This window comes from Takifugu rubripes, chromosome 15, assembly GCF_901000725.2.
Source record: "Takifugu rubripes chromosome 15, fTakRub1.2, whole genome shotgun sequence".
Classification (NCBI taxonomy): Eukaryota; Metazoa; Chordata; class Actinopteri; order Tetraodontiformes; family Tetraodontidae; genus Takifugu; species Takifugu rubripes.
This window is the reverse complement of record NC_042299.1, coordinates 3,342,198-3,361,256: the sequence shown is the minus strand read 5'-3', so window position 1 is coordinate 3,361,256 and position 19,059 is coordinate 3,342,198. Positions and strand designations below refer to the sequence as shown.

At 41.9% G+C, this 19,059-nt stretch overlaps 1 protein-coding gene across 1 annotated transcript in view; it reads right to left on the bottom strand.

Annotated features, from left to right (window-relative positions):
• The window catches only part of med13a (mediator complex subunit 13a), a 57,517-nt gene extending 40,653 nt beyond the window's left edge, over positions 1-16,864 (bottom strand). Inside the window, exons 1-2 of the mRNA XM_011611057.2 lie at positions 16,221-16,864; positions 8,131-8,365 (exon numbers count right to left, since the gene is read on the bottom strand). Coding sequence (XP_011609359.2) covers positions 8,131-8,365; positions 16,221-16,283 — 298 coding nt within the window. The 5' untranslated portion in view covers positions 16,284-16,864. The remainder of the gene's footprint in view (positions 1-8,130; positions 8,366-16,220) is intronic.
• Between the last annotated feature and the right edge of the window lie 2,195 nt (positions 16,865-19,059).

Below are 19,059 nucleotides of genomic sequence, written 5' to 3'. Positions count from 1 at the left end.
CATTTAAGTTTAACTGCAGAACGGCTGGATGAGAGTTATGTGCCACACAGTGCAAACCTAAATGCTGCAAATTTCCATGGCTATAGGAGCTACTCTAAAGGAAATGTTTGAAGACTCCACGTGATTCCGAGGGACAATGCCAGCCGCATGAGTAAGGCGATTGAAAGCATGAGAGTCTGTAGTTTAGGGTGTGTTGCACATACAGTGCAACTAGTTGTCAACGAGGGTCGTGTGGAAGACAGATCATTGCAGATTTTAAGCATTCCCCACTAGCATATTCTTGGCTGCATGATATACAGCTCGAGATGAACCCATAAACAAAACACCTGCAGCAGGATGTCAAAACCAGGCGGAATAACACCCATTATGTTTGAATGTCCGATTGAACAGAAGCGAGCACTGTCTGCTTTTACTGCTGACCATGAGCTGCCCACGACACTCATAGCAAACCAATGCAGCTTGCTGGAGAAAACAATGACTTGTCTTTAACCACTGAGGGAGTTTACAGAGAAGGTGTGTTCAGCCCCAGCCTCCACTGTTTGTGTTGTCCCCAAGTGTTACCATTCTAAAACGTCTCCGCTCGGTGGAAACATACTCTGGGGTCAAAAACATGAAAAAGATCCTCTTAAAGACTATCAACAAATGCTTTATCTCTGCAGAAAATGAACCTCTATACACACTTTCAACACTGTTGGAGTCTGTAACTGAAACCATGTTTGATTTTTTCCGATTTTTTTAATTTTCTTTTTACGAGTGCAGACATTGTGTGGGAAAGACAGACTAGCTAAGGAAGTGGAGCACATGAAGATCACCACCAATGATGGAGCGCAAGCGTCGGAGCCACCAGGAAGGGCGTCCCAGGGTGGAGACAGCAGCAGCAGCTCTAAGCAGCATCAGGAGTGTCTTGAAAGATTTTAGCAAAATTCAAGAGGATCGTGAGGACAGTGCCAGGACAAATACATCTAGCTTTGCTGTTCAACTGCATAGATGTTTTACAGAGGACACAATTTCTGCCACAGATGACCTATACAAATACTGGGGCATCAACTGCCAGCGGTTTCATGGCTTTGGTGCTGCTGTCGCTCTCAAATGTCTCCATATGCCCCGCACTAGTGTCGTGTCTGTCTTGCCTCAGCACAGCAAAAACATTCTCTCTCTCAAAATCTTACTGGAGTGGCATCTATCCATGGGCCTTCTGCACCTTCTGGTGGTGAAAAGACTCAACAAGTTGCCACTACTTTGATTTGATTTATTTTTTCCTAGCTAGAGAAAGTTCTGGTTTATTCAGATGATTTTCATTACGCTACACGAAACAGAAAAAAATTAGTGATTTACCCAACAGAAAAATGCCTTATGACTAAAAAGCAACAGATGGTGAAGTGTAACACATGTCAATTTGGTCAAATTTGCAAACACAGCAAATAAAAATAGCAAAAATAAATAAATCTACAGGGGAAAATTCAAAACTATAATAACTAGCTGATGATAACATAACTCATAATAAATTATTTTGTTTTTCCATCTCTTTATTAGATGTTTTCCAGAGAGGAGAAGGTGGAATCCTAAACTAGAGACAGACATTGGTGTTTGCAAGGTTGCTGGAGCTTTGTCCAACAGCTGGACGTGAAGAGAGCACCTTGTGGGGTTCAAGAGCAGTTCAAGCTTCCACAGCAAAAAAACAATCACAGAAATGCCAAAAAAAATGGGGACAAGACGTTGCATGATAGAGCCATTTATTGAGCAAGAGAAGGCCATTCATCGTATGCTGGGTGAAGACAAAAACCGCAGGCATCTTTTCCCAACATCGCAGGATGTTGGCATGCTGGAATTGGTAAGCAAAGTGCTTGACCATCTGCTAAAAGTTCACAGATGCTCTTTAAGGTAAGCAACTTGGAACAGTCTCCTGCCTAAAACCTGCTCTGGCATTGTTCCACACGAAGGTCCTGGCAGTGAAGCCTGGTGACACAGACCTAACTAAAAAACAACAACAAAGAAACCATTCTGCAGTAACTGAGCAACAACCAGATTAAAGCAGTAATGTCAACAATTAACATTGAACTAATGAGTAACTAATGAGGTTCCTCCACTGCTGCAGATCAGAGTACAGCTACAGAAGATGGGGCAAGGGGGCAATGATGCCATCAGGGAGGTGGCCAAAAAGGCAAACAGGTCTTTTAGGAGATACTTAAATGCATGTAATCAGAGGAGGGGAATCGCTGTCCACTGCCATTAAAAAGGACCTAAAGAGGTACCGGATAATACCTAAGGTGGAAGGCATGAATCCACTTGAATGGTGAAATTTACACGAGGTAAATTGCTTTAAAATATATATGCACCATGTCACATGTAGGTCGTAGTCCTTCAAAATAGGCATTCAGCAATGGGGGGGAACGCTGTTCTGTGCCACCGGGCCGCGATCAAGCCTGACGCTGTGGACAGAATGGTGCTCTTGGTTCACAATTTGAAGTGACTGACCTGTACATTTGAAAAATAGTCAAAAATGTTCCCTTCACAACATTGTGCCCATTAATATTATCTATGAGAAGCAGATAATGAATTTTCCTGTTAAAAACTCCTATGTAAAAATTATATTGTCTAATTATTATCAAAATCAAAATATTAAGACATTATTTTTTGTCCAAATTGCACACCGGTAATCCAGACGAAGCACATATCCACTGAAAAACAGCCTCTCTGTGACACAAGCAAGCATGGAGGACCTATAATTATCAAAATAGTAAAAAATTATTAAGTGACAATTCCATTAATGGTGAGTATTAATGATTGATACTCTCTAAAACCTCCCTAAGAGCTCTTTCCCATATCAAGCCCATCTATTTCCCACTTTTCCTTATTCTCTCCTCTGAATGTCTCTAAAACAAATGTATGGTCAATGTGAGGATTCCCCTCATTCATCATGATGATCTCCGCAGCATTCAACCTTGAAAACTCACTTTATTTCATCAACTGAAATAAGGTGATCCTTGTGCATTAGCCAAGAAATGGCCATGAAGCATAAAGAGAAATAACCTCTTGGAACACAGAAAGGTCTTTGTTTTGGACATTTTTGATCTGGACCCTGAGATAAATGTCTGAAAAACCCAATAAATTCTGATATAAGCTCAAAAATTATCTGTTAAATACAAGACGTGTACACATTTCATAGTGGACAATATTTACCATCCAGTGCTATAAATGTGTATACTAATTTTCAGTTGATGCCCATTGTTCACGTTTAGCAGGGTAGTTTTCTAATTTCATATTAAAATTGTAGACACTCTGTACAAACATAAAAGGGCGCATCACAGTTGTGAAGTCAGTGAAGGCCAAATGCCGAGCAGCTTCATTTGAACAAAGAATTATGAGCATAACTAGTTGGCTGGGACACTTTCATGCCTCTGCCTCGACTGCAGCCGGTCCAAATGAGCTGACCTTTAAATGAGCTATAAAAGGGTGCAGAGGAGCTTAATGACGAACACACATTTACACTTCGGGAACAAACACTTTTTGAAAATAAAAGCCAAACAATAGCAAATTATTCCTTCTTGTTTGGTCTATTAAAAAACTTGCGGAATTTATTGAAGGCTCTCACAAAGTTACTCCTTTGTGTGTGTGTGTGTGTGTGTGTGTGTGTGTGTGTGTGTGTGTGTGTGTGTGTGTGTGTGTGTGTGTGTGTGTGTGTGTGTGTGTGTGTGTGTGTGTGTGTGTGTGTACAATTAAAAAAAGCATGCAGTCATTAAAAACAAGATTAAGATCTTTGATCCAATGTGCTTAGGGGAACTCTAGGCACAGTCAAAGGTTTTCTCAGCTCTTCCACTTCCTTTTCCTTATCTGCAAGGAAAGCAAGCGATACCATGCTGCTATGAAAAGTCTCCATTACTAATTAATGAATATTTCTTAAGTAGGGGATGAAAAATGGAGATGTAGAGAGTGAAAGGACTGTGACTGCACTATGGGCCAGCACGTCACGCATGACCAAATCCCAGTCCTCGGTGGATATCCATCAGAGAGGGCACAGCAGAAGGAAGAGGAAAGAGTAGGGTGGCTCACAGGCTGGAGATTAATCCTGAAAAATTGATCCTCAATAGAAAAGGCATATACCTCTTTTACAATTACGTCTTTAGAATGTGACTGGTTTATCTATTCATCATGGGGAAAAAAGGACCATGAGCACAGAAAGGTCAAATCAAAGCTATGGTTTATATGTAGCAAAGACTCGTAATCATCAGTAGTCCATATGTATCAATTTTGGGCACCGGATATTTTGTCCTTATGACTCTATACACCTTAATTTCCATTGAAAATCATTGCCTTTTCAATTAAATAGCATTCTGCTGAGGGACAGAGTAAACTGTAAACTGACTTAAGAATTATTCTTATATTTTTGCCAGCAGTTACATCAATAACCTGCACTGAGACAGAAGCCAGAGGAACTGTGTTTACAGACCCTACACTGCTGCTCATGAGACTAGGCGCCAGCTCACGGATAAAAACCTAGAGACGCCAGAATAGCATAACCAATAAGACTTGGTTTTGTAGAGATGTGAATCCCAGATCCCGAGGGAAGTTGGAGTCATTGAGACCAAGTTTTGCATGTCCTCCACTTCCATAGTTGACAAGGCTCTTTGGAGTTTTGGCTGTAAGGTCTCCGGTGCCAGTCGTGGTGGTAATTACCAAACTTGTTGGTGAACATCGGAAGCAATGGATGCCAAGCTGACAGAGTCCTATCAGTCGGATCGGGGGACTCCTGAGGCAGCTGACAGGTGCCGGCACGAATAGTGTCTGGCAGGTGAGGCCATCACAGAAGCAAAAATTCAGGTTTTAGAGAAGTCTCTAAAGCAGAGGAGGAAAAATTGGGATGGTAGAGGGTGAAAGGACTGCAACTACACAATGAGCTAGCACGATGTGCCTCACCAAATCCAAGTGCTCAGTGACCATCCATCAGAGAGGGCAGAGCAGAAGGAAGAGAATAAAGAGTAGGATTGCTCACAGGCTAGAGATTAAAAGTGGAAAATTGATCTTCAAGTAGAAAAGGAAGATACCTTTTTCACAATTATGTCCCAAGAGTGTTACTGGTTTATCTATCCATCGTGCTCTGTGTTGCATACTGAATTTTACAATCATATTTTAAGGGGAAAAAAGAACATGAGCACCGAAAGGTCAAACAAAGGGTATGGTTTAAACATAGAAATGACTACGGCCATGGTTGAGGACTACTTGGTCTTGAAGAAATTCTGGCAAACCGTGTGGTTAGAGGGAGAAGCAGTACCCCACCAACACTGTTTACAATGGAAGTGGGGAGCTGCTGCCATATCCCACTGACGCACCTTCCATAGAGGAGGCAGAGGCTGAGGAGTCCGAGGTTGATTTATCCATCGCATAAGCTGAAGTCACTGACGTAGTTGGGAAGCTACACAATGAAAAGGCACTGGGGAAGGATGAGATCAAGACAGAGGACCTCAAGTCTCTGAGTGTTTTGGCGCCGTCCTGGCTGACACACCTCTGCAGCATTGCACAGCGGTTGGGGATAGTGCGTCGGGAATGGCAGACCAGCATGGTGCTCACTCTATTCAAAATGTTGGACAGAAGGGCGTATTCAAACTATCGAGAGATCACACTTGTGAGCGTTCCAGGGTACTGGAGAGGAGAATTCGAGCAATGGTTGCACCTCTGAGGAACAATACAGTTTTCATCCTGGTTAAGGAACAATGGACCAGCTCAACACCCTGTCTAGAGCTGTCCATTTTTGTTGACGAGTGAGGGAATGATGCAGGGAGAGACTGGCAGGCCGATAGGTGCAGCCGCCGCAGTAGTAGTGTGGTCATTGTATTGGTTTGTCATGGTAAAGAAAGAGCGGATCCCAAAGGTGAAGCTCTCGATTCACCGGTCAATCCACGTTCCTACCCTCACCTAAGGCCAGGAACTTTGCGATGTGACTGAAAGATCAAGGTGCTGGATACAGGTGAAAGAAAAGAGTTTCCTGGAGGTGGGGGCATCGATACACCCTGGGAGGTGTTTCAAGCACATCCCACTGGGAGGAGAAACTGGGGAAGATCCAGGACAAGCTGGAATCCTCCAGGTCACTCAAGTGGTCTGGAAGCACATTGGAATCCTCTCTGAAGACCAGGATGAAGTGTCTGGGGAGAGGGAAATGTGGGCATCCCTGCTGAGACTGCTGCCTCGTGACCCGGTACCAGATAAGTGGTAAACCTTTTCCAATATGCGCAGTTGACTTCCTGTATGTAGCATGTGTTCTTGTAGGGAGACATTCAACACAATAATTTCCTATACACTCTGCATAAACCACTCAATGATCACCAACTATGCACAGCACATGATTAATCCCCTTTAAATTTTCACCAAAAACTAATAATTCAGCCATTTAAATGCATCAAACAAAATACTCCCTTTGGCTATTATGCACTGGTGCTATTAGCATGGTAAATAAGGCAGAATGGGTTTGTTTTTTGTTTTAGTAAGCAAGGTAGTGACAAGAGTGTGGATATATTTCCTCCAATAAAGATCTTGTAGACATTAAAGGATCCTAAGTTGTCTGCTGTTGCTTACACTCATTCCTCTAACTCACTGCTTCTCTTCTGCCCTCCCTAGGGAAAAGGGATTACCGCCACACCGGTTCACAGAAATGCCACTTACTCCAAAGGACTTTCACAGGCTGTTAATTGAATGAGGACTGGGGGTGGAGGGTAATGAGCCTGGGCTATTTGGGGTTGCAGGAATTATTTTATGTTTACCAGTACTTTTAAAATAACACTGAAGACTAAAAACTGACTGAGAACGCCAGAATAATACAAGCATCCCAAGATGTGAAAGGACATATGGCAACAAATCCATCAGACTAGATTGGGAAAGAAGATCCCAGTTGTGGGACTCCAATGGAATACATTGCTTGAAAGGTTGATGTTAAACCTGCTATCACAAGCTAGGGAATGTACACTCAACCCATCGAAGGTGGAGAAACTAAGAAAATCTCTGTAACCATCAATCTTTGAAGCCGGGTTGGTCAAACCTTGTACATTAAACAGATTTAAATATCGTATCTTATTCAGTGCCCACTCTGGTAGATGAAAAAAGAAAAGACCAGATGGCATTTCAGCATTTCCTTTTTAAATGGTTGGAAGGTTGCCAGATTTTAAAATGCAAGAACACATAAGTAACCTAATATAGACCTAAACATAGATCCATACATCAACTAAAATGAGGCACTCTATTAGATGGCTGGGGCCAGATGCCTCGTGTATTAATACAAACCCCAATAATTTCCCCACTGTAGCCTTTAGGTCTGATTTTTGGGTCCACTTCAGTAATAATGTCCCATAATAAAAGACGATCACCCATAGGCCACACTCTGCTCAGACTAATCTAGATGGCAGAATGCATGAATATATATGTTGCCCTAAAATGAGGTGCAGCTACCCCAGCATGCAGTGCCACACAAGCATAGACTGCTAGGTTCTCTTGTCCTCTGGGATATATCTCAAATACATCTACAAAAATGACAGATGTCTCCATACAGTGACTGACAAAATCAGTAAGACAGTTAACGGGGGCATTTGGCATCAGGCAGCAGAGATGTTAGAATTTTATAGTGACTCATAATTACAAGGTATCTCCCTGATGTCCACTTATCAGTCAAAGAGTTAAACACATTTAATATCAGACAGCATGTTTGCATGTTGTTACAGTGCTTCTTTTACAAAAGCTGAAAGCATAATTAAATTCAAGATGCACTTTACATAACCTTGAATAATACATCTAAAGGAGCAATTGCTAAACTGAGAGGAGGAGGCTTTTCTCTTCAATGAAGTATTTCTCCATCAGGGTTAAGACTATGAATAAAAGCCTGTTGTGTCTTTAATCATCCAAATCACAAACCACCTAAAAATACCAACTTGGCAGGATATCCAGCTATTTTTGAACTGCAGGATTCCTCAAGTGTTCCCTGACAACACTGTCGGTTTAGAGACCGTCATGCATTTTCACTAAAAATCTGTCAAAGAATTCTGAGATGCAAAAAAAAGCATTACATAATAGGTACCAACTGAACCTAAAAACAGGGATATGATCCTTCAAAATACAAGCACATACATATGTGCGCAAGCTGCTTCTTACCTGCAAGCTCATGGTGGATGAGATCAGCAAAGTTTGGGTCATCCCCCCACCAGAACATCCAAAGTTCCCGCCGCCCTTGCCGCTGACTACGCCGCCAAACGCATAGCACATCCGCCTTCAGGCAGCGGCTGAAGCTGCACAGGATGGGGTCCTCTTCTGTCACCGGGAATAGCATTGGTGCGGAAGTGGGTCCCTGCCACACAAACCTCTTCCATTTGATCCCTGTCAGATCAGCCTGCAACACAGAAGAGAGAAGATGGGAACGGATCAATAGAGTGCAGAGTTGTTGCTTTAAGATCCACTCAGCACCTTCAAGGGAACATGCTAATCATGTTTTTGGAAGCAGACCACCCTCAAACCAGGTATACAAGATGGTATTGTTGAAAGCACAGATGATGGGAGAGCAGAGAAATTTTGAGACGAACCAAAACAAAACTGTCCAAAAAGTTAAAACAGATCTTTATTCTACAGATAACAGAATCACCACAACATGCTCCCCCCAGTAGGAAACAGGGCATATGTTGTCTCACTAACTTAATCCTTAATGTTGATTAGAAGGGGTTGTGTGGCTTATCAGCATTGTCTGGCTTTTACAAAGACAACAAAACACAGGAAAAATTCCGCTAGCAATAAATCACTGATGGTTATTTCTTATAGAAGAAATATTACACTTATAGCACTGGTTCTGTATTGATGCCTACATAAACATAAATTCATGCAAAATTTATGTTTGTTTTCTTATAGAAATTGTACTGTGTGGAAATATTGAGGTTTCATTTCCATGCTATCTACATCCATTACATTCAGGCTGAGAGAACGAGCACAAGCAGAATACTTTATTTTAACTCAGGCCAGTGGTACATCTGGGCTGTTTGTTGGAATGTTTGTGGAATGCTGAGGTAGGGGTGACAGTACTTGTGTGGTGTTAAAATCCACAATAAAAATAAAATATCAGACGCAGAGGGAAAACATGATTGCAATCCAAACGCACAAGCATTGTATGCACTGATACATATTGTTACACTGCTTGGCCAAAAAAGTCCCAACCTGGATTTAACAACGCAAATAGGCAAGACCCTCCTACTGGATAATTAACTGCATTAGCAATTGTCTGTCAGCTATCCAGAAGTTATATTACCCCCAACTGATGCAATGATTAGCTCCTAATTAAGCAATCATGCCAAAGACAAATTCTTTGGTCATGGAAAAGATGTTATTCTCAGAATAGCCAAATCTTTGGCATATGTCAAGCAGAGAAAACACATAAGGACATTGCAGAAATGCATTTTTAAAAAGTGGAAGGACAAGTGGGAATCATTGTCTTTGAGGAAGAAATGTGGTCAAAACGAAATCCTGAATGACCAATATCGGCAATCCCAAAAAAAATGTGGTGAAAACAAATCATAGAAAAACAGTAGAGAGTAGAACTCGGGGCTAAGTTTAATAGTGAGAATAAGAGGATTTCTGAGGAAAAATGTGAAGGAAACTCAAGGGCTATTGACCAAACAGCTACATAGCTTCAAGAAACCACTAATCAGTGATGCTACTCAGGGGGAAAAGGGCCTTAGTTTGCTAGGAAATTACAAAGATTGAACTTTGGAGCAACTTTGGAAGAAGATCATGTGGGCTGATGAGTCCAGATTTATCCTCTTCCAGAATGACGGGTTCAGTAGGCAAGATGAGAGGCAGATGAATTGATGCACCCATCATGGCATTTACTCCGCTCCGCTCCTGTCCTCTCCTCCTCCTTCTCCCTCTTCTCTCCTCTCCTGTCCTCTCCCTCTCCTCCTCTCTTCTCTCTCTACCCAGCCCCCCCATCAGCAGGAGGGTCCCCTTACATGAGCCTGGTCCTGCTCAGGGATTCTTCCTGTTAAAGGGAAGTTTTTCCTTGCCACTGTTGCTTGTCTGGGGTCAGGCCCTGGGATTCTGGAAAGCGCCTTGAAACAATTTTGATTGTAAAAGATGCTATATAAATAAAGATTGATTTGATTTGATGGCTAGTGCCTACTGGACAAGCCTGTGGGGAACAGTGCTCTGATCTGTGGTTGCTGCAGTTGATCCGGCCCAGGTTCAGCACTATTGTGTGCCCAAAAAGTGATGGCTGATTACCCTAATATACTGAATGACCAGGTTATTCCATCCATGGATTTTTTGTCTTCCCTGATGGCACAGACATATTGCCAGATGACAATGCCAGGATTCATTGGGCTCAAATTCTAACCTGTGACCCTTTTTTTGGGCCAGGCAGCATATATTGATATATTTATGTTTCATATTACTAGTACCAATAACAACCTATCTGTATGGCGTGAAGTGAGAGTATCAATTATAAAACAGAAAGGTGAATTCACACCTTACAATCTTATTGGTGTTTAGCCATGGCCTAGTGAGCATACATGACATTTGGACCTGATATTATGCTGCATCCGAGCAAAGACAACAAACTCCTAACTTAAGTATTAAGCTAACTTAACCTGATAGTCTCAACAACCAGAGAGAAATTAGAAATAAAGTACTTTGTAGATTGGTGGATAACAGCGTGTTGATGGACATTAAGATGATGTCTAAACAAAACTTTGACGAAATTCCTAGAGATGGTCCGCTCAAGAACCCCCTCAAACAAGCTAAGGGGGGGTTCCTTCCCTCATCTTTGTGTCACCCCAAAGAGCACCCTTTAGCTGTGGTATAATGAGCACATACCAAGGCCAGTCATGATGTACTGCTTACACTTAACAAACATGTATGTTTTAATAATTTAAACATAATAATAAACAGAAGTGGTGCTTTTACTTGGTTCTCCGTCTCCATTTGACACAGGAACTTTTACCGTTGCTTGACACAGCAGATATTTTGCTGTTCTCTGATTATTGGGCTCCTTGGAAGCTGAAAGCTGGTGACAGGCACCAGGGTGCGCAAAGTGGAGCAGAGCATTGAGAGCCACAGCAGTTTGGCTGCTCCCTCCTGCCGGAGGAAAAGCGGCACCAATACACCTGCACCTTTTGTGGAAACATCAGCACGCGCAGCGTTCAGTTGATGAGGGTTATCTGTGCACCCAGAGCCTCAGCAGCACAGATCAGAAGTTAACGCGTGCATGGTCCAAACAGGCCGCATCAGTACTCCTGTGCTCAATCTCAAATGATCTGCATGATTCCAGCACTCTCCTCTTTAGCGATATCACTCACACTAACAAGTTACTCAAAACTGACAGGAAAGCAAATAACTGTCTCACACACAGTTCTCACATTCTGACACACTTGTAGTGATGTACTTGTAATGCACTCCAGCTTTAATTAACCAGATGAACCGCTTAACATAGGAGACATGTGGATCACCACAGCCCTTAAATAAACATCCAGTATCCTGGTTAGTTACAACTCTGGCTATTCTGTTCCTATTAGAGTTAATTTAAGGAGAGCTAGAAACCCTTTCATACATTATAGTTTGTGTTCCAATTGCAGACTATAAAGCACAATTTAATAAACAGTTACATTCAAGCCAACACAAACTGCTCTATTCAGCCCCCCAAAGAATGCAATCGAGTAAGGCAGCTGAGGACGTGCAATGAAGTTGGGATAACGGATAATGATTCAAGTATGGTATAGTAAAATGTGTTTTCACACAGAGTGACAAAGACTGGAGATGAAAACCTAAATCTTAGAGCAGCATCTGCCAGTCACAATAGTAAAGCTCACCTTGGTATAGTTTATTGCAGGTATTTATTGATTAATAAATTCAGTGTGAACATGCAAGTGCGAATAAAGACATTTGCATGCATATTTTGTACATAATATACCTGTTCAAAACGGAGCAGGAAGAAGTAAATACTTTTAGTTCCTACCCCTTGATGATTGACTCATGTGAATATTAAAACAAGCTGTGCAAATGAGAAACCCTCTGTTCTTAAACCCTTGATCACTTCTGCCACTGTTTACATGCAGGTTAGCTTGTTAAGCCTGCAGCTGCGATGAAGTCGTCCTGTCGTTTGCTACACTAACTGTGACATGTCAGTGTGTGACATTAAATGTATTAGTGTTAACAAGCATTTACCATCTGTACAGAAACCAGTGTGTTTAATATTTAAGCCTATATGAGAAATTACATCACACAAGTTGTACTTGTGTGATGGAACTTTGGTTTAGACTTTTTACCTTTATACTTTAACAAATATATGCATAAGGCCTTTTTCATTAGAACTGTGCAATCAGACAGGTAACACAATGTTGAGACTTGTTATTTTTGCATCATATGGGGAGGCTCTGACATAGTACAATCAGCACTTAAGCTAATGTCATGTTAAAGGTATTCCACTTGCATGATTCAATCTTTTTTTTCCTTCTCTTCAATTTCTATACAAAAACATATTGAAAATCAACTACAGTAAAATACACAGAAATATTGTGTGTCTCTACAGAGTTCGCTGGTCTGACAGGGCTTCCAAAAAGCATTCAAGTGCATTTGAAAACAGCACACGCATTACTTGCAATATTTAGGTATCACTTGGGAAGAAACAATAATGAAAACTGGTTTCCTGCAGTCAACAAATCCATTTATTTGTGATGATCTTGGATCTAATCAGTATATCTCATTTCTTATACAGCTAATTCATTGAATTAAACAGGAGCTCCTTTTTTACTCATCTAATCTTCATCAACAAACCATACTGAAGACAGCGCCATTATTAATGTGTATCTACAACCTGTACTTCTAAAATCAACTGAGCCTTGTATAGCTGTTCATCCCATGCCCTGCTTAAAACATTGTATTCTGCTTTCCCACAGAAAGGACCACATTGACAGCAGTGGTGGGTCAGACCTCCTGCTGAGAGGTACGTGGTTGTTTTTTCCTCCCTCTCATACGTCAAGGTGTCGACAGCGTCATCCTTATGTGCCACCACCCTATGAGGTAAACAATGGACAGCGTGGACATCAGCAGGCCGAGGATCAGCGTTGTTGCTTTGTCCCTTTCGCAAAGTTTCCAAGCTCAGTCAGGACTGAACAATGTCAGCGCGTTAATGCGGCGAAGAGCAATGGAATTCGCAGTTAATCTGGAAAGATTCTAACGGGCGACATTCGTCAGTTTTGTCAAATTCATTGCTTTGTCAACTCAGCAAAGGAGTCATTCCTGTAGATGTCGAAAGATTTTTCTGAATATAAATTTTGGTTTGTTTATATTTTGCAAAACATATGTGCGAGTCTTAAACCCCTGCCAGAACATCAGCTTTGCGTTCATCCCAACAGCTCCAAGTTTCACAAAGGACAAATAAACAGACTGTGTTGTCATTATCAGGCAACAATGTTGTAATACTTTCAGTCAGTGGTGTAGAGCGGGACAGAAAGGTGCCGTGGCTCGTCCAGCATCGACAGCAGGGCTTGACAGCAGTGGAGGATGCGGAGGGCACTGGTGGCACAGCTAGTGGGATGGAGATGCTCAGGAAGTTTGACCAGTGCTGAGTGAGGGGATAGCAATTCATTTGGAAAGTTCATAATAAGGCCACTCAATGCATCCCAGGTGGGCAATTCTACCGCAAATAACTGTGTCCAGCACAGTGCTCGAAATCTGCTGCTGAATCTCTTCTTCTCCACACAAGCTGAGCAGCCAGCAGATCTCGTGAGCTTGCTGCTATGATCGGGGGAAAAAGGGCCATATTGCTACGCAAGCTGTATAAAGAATCCCTGGGTTCACGTATGCGGTTCCATTAAAGATCGTGAGACCAGTCTCTGTTGACAGGCTGCTCAGTGGCAAAATGGTAACGCTCCAGGCAGCTACACGGATGTCATTTCAGCGGGATGATGCAGGACACCTTTCACACCGCAGGTGAGCTGTGACAACCTTTTCACAGTGAAGAAAAGACCTAAACTGACCCGGGACAACGAGGGAGAGAGCTGGGCCTCTACAAGGTTTCCTCAGTCTAAGAAAGTGAGCAACTACTTGTGGGGAAATGCTGAAATATAACCGGGCTGAATGAGGCTAATCAAAGCTGGAGCCAGCCAAGAAGTTTTCTTGGGGGGGGAGGCACATATTATGACCCCTGAATTAGCCAGCTGGTCACCTTGTCTACAGCCAAACAGGGTTCTGGGTACACTCTGTACAAACCACTGAGCTCATGCCGTTCAAGATGTGTCAGAAACAACAGGTGAAGGCGCTCAAGTCATGGCTCCCTCGCTTAACTCACTCATTGAACAAATATGAACTGAACAAATGCAAAGTAACTTATATTTGCATTTCCAGCCAGAGCCTGTTAACTGCTTTGTGGGAACTGAGTGGATTTGACAATCAACTAATGGACTGTGATGCTCAAAGGCAGGAGCCTATAACTAGAACTGTAATACTTTGGATCAATCTGTCTGCTAAAAAAAAACAAAAACTATGGGGTAAAAGTACCACAATATGTTCCCTTTCTTTAACCATAAAGCAACAAAGTGGTGTCTGTTGAGTGAATGAGTCATAAGAGCAGTGGTGTTATGCTTCTCAGTCTCCGTGTGCAGGAAAATGTCAGCCAGACGGTCAAAGCAACATGACGACGAGCCTCTATCTCGCCTGTCCACTGGAACCGATGCTGCCTTCGAGTACTGTTGTAAACATTGTAATTACGCGCTCACCACACACAATCAACCCAAGTAAGTTGCTCTGAGAGGGTGGGAATTTTCAACTATAAAATACTATCTTTTGGGCGGACAGCTTGGAAACACGCTCAATTTGTTGTTAAAGTGTGGCAGAGTTTTACTACATTGTTGTCATACTGTGTTCTTAGCCAACATCCCCGTTTCTCTGGTCATTTCCTCACTTATCTCTTGTCAACAGTTTCCATGCATCTGTCAGTAGATGAAAGGGAGGATCCACTTCATTTAAATCATGAACATCACCTTAGCTCGGTCTGTAGGATGACAAATCTACTTTAACCACTGAAACGTGTCTGACTACGCTCTGCTTTACCCATGAAGCAGAACTCTAGTTAATTCTGCTGACAAGCCATTAACTGCAACAATGAACACATTCAGATGAGCATCTCAATTATTTGTCGAGGGCAGAAAGCGCTCCACGGGCAACACCATTACACGTGCGTCCCTCCTGCCAACTGTGAGCAACATCATTCGGCTGCAGCCCACTTTTATCTCCCAAGGATTTTATGGCCACCTGCAAACTGCAGCGCTGCGAATGACATCGCAGCCAAAACAAGCAAGGGTCGATTCAAAGGCTGCAAATTACGTCACGATTTCAGGGAAAAGGTATTCACAGCCTGAGGAGAGCTTTTTGTGAACTCCTGACTAAACAGCGTATAAATGGAGCAGAGATCTTAAATATCAAGCCACTGACATGTTTATAATGCTTGGAAATAAATGCCAAACTTTATATAATCAGCCTGGGGCCAGTGCCCAAGTTGGTTTCAATATGGGGGAAATTAAGTCCAAGTAGATTATGCAGTTGACACATTGCATAAATAATCCACGTTAATCCAGGCAAATATCATAGAAATGCACCACGATGTAAACATGTTGACGGGGGAGAAACGGGTTTTTCTTCACAAACTCTGCACGTTTGGGCTTTGGCATGTTTTGCTGACGGAGTTGTCAGAAAGTGTTGGTTTAAAGTGGCACACAAGCTCAAAGCTGCGCTCAACTAGCAGAAGTGTTTGGTGTACTCGTAAAACAAGAGTGGCAACGTAATGAGATAAGTGGCACGACAACTCTCTCGATGGTAAACAGTCGTGCTTTGATAGTAAAATGCACCACAATCAAGTGGCAGCAACACATCGCCTGTTGCTGCCACTGTCCCCACGAATTCTGACGTTAATGAAGACAAACAAGCGAGTATTGTTAACCTTGAGTGCTGGGTTACCAACACAAACCCTGAAATGGAACAAAACGGAGAAGTCCAACAAACTGGCCTTTAAAACTACGTGTCAGCAACCCAAAACAAAAGGAACACGAGCATTAGTTAAGTGGGATGCGTGTTCCTGAAATTATATCAGTTTGACAGGGCCATAAGCCTAGCTAAGCTCCTATCAACTGATGCTTGTGTTGCTAGCATTAGCTTAGCCCCCGTTCAGCGAGTTAAAAATGGCTGCTTTCCTTTAGTTTTAAATCTCTTACCAGACAGAATAGATTGGAATGGCAATCCTCCAAGCTGGCCCCGTTTGGTACATAAGAACTCATCCTCTTTCACTGCGAGGTCCAACTCTCCATCGTTTCACTTCCCGGGAAATAAAGACGAATTTGCGGATTTGTGTTTTCTAAGACGTGCAGGCTTAATCAACGAGAAATATTTTTTGTAACATTTGGCTGGAGCATAGTTAAATCAACAACCTTACGACTGCAGTTCAGCCACAGTAACTAAGAGCAGATAAAAGGGATGGTGTGGTCTTCATGAAGACATTAAAAAGCAAACAGCAGACCCAAATTTAAGGGTGCGAACAATGTTCTAAAACAAAAAGAAAAGGAGAGCAAAAGAAGCAACTCTCCCCCTCCCCCTTAGCCCTAAAACGGTCTCTGCTTAAAAAAAATAAAAACCCACAGCCTCACTCCTCCATTCTAAGAATTTGTCTAAAAGCCGAATACATCCTGCAAAAACCTCACGCAATCAGCCATCGGCCTATATTTCAACGATTTTTTTCGATCATTTTTTTTTTCAGCCTCGGTTCCTGTTGGTTTCCATTTGAATTCATGGATCCCTTTCTTTAATGGCGGCCACAGGGACAACTCTGCCTTTCACAGCCTATTGGTTCGTTCGTGGTCAAAGCTTTGTCAAGTCAGTCCCAGAGAACCAGCGCGCGTCAGACATCAAGCACTACTTCCGGCAAAATAAAAGTAATCAATTCCATCAAGTGATGCTGCAGCAAATTACACTGGTATATTATAATTAAACGCACGCAAGAAGTTTAAATATAACATTTAAATAATGTGCGTGTCCGTGCTTGTATGTCTACGTCTCACGAATGATCCTGCCCAACCTTTGTTAGGAACGCGCATTTTATTTTAAAAGTGGCCAGGGAACATCCGGTGTGTTGGTTCAGCCGCCTTGACAGTGTCATGCTCATGAGGGTTGTAACAACACAAGACTGATTGGTGTTGCCGCTAGGAGAGAGCAAGTGGCGCTACTGAGCTGCGCCTCTTCCCACTGTCTCGCTGTCGCTCACAAAGTTGTTCACTTACGCACAGCACCACCTAGCGCAGGTCAGAAATCATTTATTCTGGGGTTGGGATTTGTTGCTCTTTTTTCCACACAACCCAGTTCATTTAAACATTGAAATGCTTAAAAAGGGCAAGCATTGTCGTTAGGAAATATTTGTGTTATATCTTGGGCAGACAGGCTGAAGTGGACAAGATGAATTTGTCGCTGGAAATTGTCATCTTAGGCAAATCAATTCTTCGAGGAATTCAGAAAATGTAACTCGACTCAACTCAACTAATTTCTTCCATTTTCACCAATATTTTGCATGTTTCCAAATGTGGGCATTATTGGACAGTAAAATTAAGGGCAAATTGGGAGTCCTGTCCCATCTTTGTGCATGACAACATGATTATGATTGAACTGCTTAGATTGTTTTCTATACTGCGTGAGTCATTATTGAATATTCAAACCTAATTACATCTAATGATATCACACCTTTTATAATCCCAGCCTTGCATAATATAAACAGTCATTATCATTATCATAGATAACGTGTCATACAGTATACATAGTGGTGTTTTACAAGTGTTCCTGTGAATTAAACTCATTTTTAAAATGATGATAGTCATTTCCTGTTGGCAGAATCAAAAGTGGAAGAATAGGTCGTAAAAGACAGTGACTACAGGATGTCCTGGGGCAGAAATCAGCAGGCAGCACTTAAAAGGCAGTCAGAGAGTCACACAATAATTACAGGGACATGTCATCTTAAGTATTTATTGAAAGGACACTTTATCAACATGAGTGGATGAGGAGAAAAACATAGCCTTTCAATTTTACTCTTGCTGAATCAATGCTGAGTCTCTAATACATAAAGACATGTGTTATTCAAATAAAAAATGAAATGTTTTTATCTCTTTTTCTTAAAATTTTCCAGACAAATATATGGTAATCTCACCTGCAGACATATAGGAAACAATAGCCTAATGATATACACATCTTAACAGTGAAAACTCAGACAAGTAGTTATCAGAGCAGAGTAACTAATGTGAAGAGCAGATTGTTATCATATGCAGCGATGATTTTCTTTACCTTATCTTCAGCTCCTCCTTATCTGCATCCCTCAACGACAATCTGCCCAATATACTCTCTTTCAACAACATTCAAAAATACTGGTGAAACAAAAGTGCGAGACAGTTTGGAGCCATCCAACTGCTCTTTTTGACATTTGATTTGATGCTGCTCTATGGTCTCAAGCTTTCCTTTAGGAGAGCATTTGCCAGAGGGTTCTGTGTCACTCTTGTGTAACTAACTGCACGAGGAATTGCATAATAAATCAGAGATCGAGCCAGAGACACAACATGGACTGAATTTAGAGTGCTGATAAACCTCCACGCACAAAATCTCCAGATGGTAAATATTATATTAAAGTTATTGAAGATAAGAAAGACACAGAAAGACAAGGCGAGGAGCTGAGGTTTTAGAAACAATCAGCCCCTCATTTATACATGAGTCTTATAGACTTACCCACAAAATGAGTGATTGCAGAAATAACTTTGTCTCATAACGGTCAGAGGAACTACATGACATGGTTTAGAGGCTTTGTGTAAATCAATAAGATTGACCATGTAGGAGGAAAGAGTTTTCTATTCACTTGTAGACATGGCTACAGCCTCCAGCAGTGAGGGACAAAACTTACTTAGAGGTCCATAGTTCAACTGTGTAACTTATGTTTACAGAGGCTAAGTGATTATATCCTATTGTTGCCCTCCACACTGGAAGAATGGTGTTGAAGAGGGTCAACAAGCATGCCATGTCAAATAA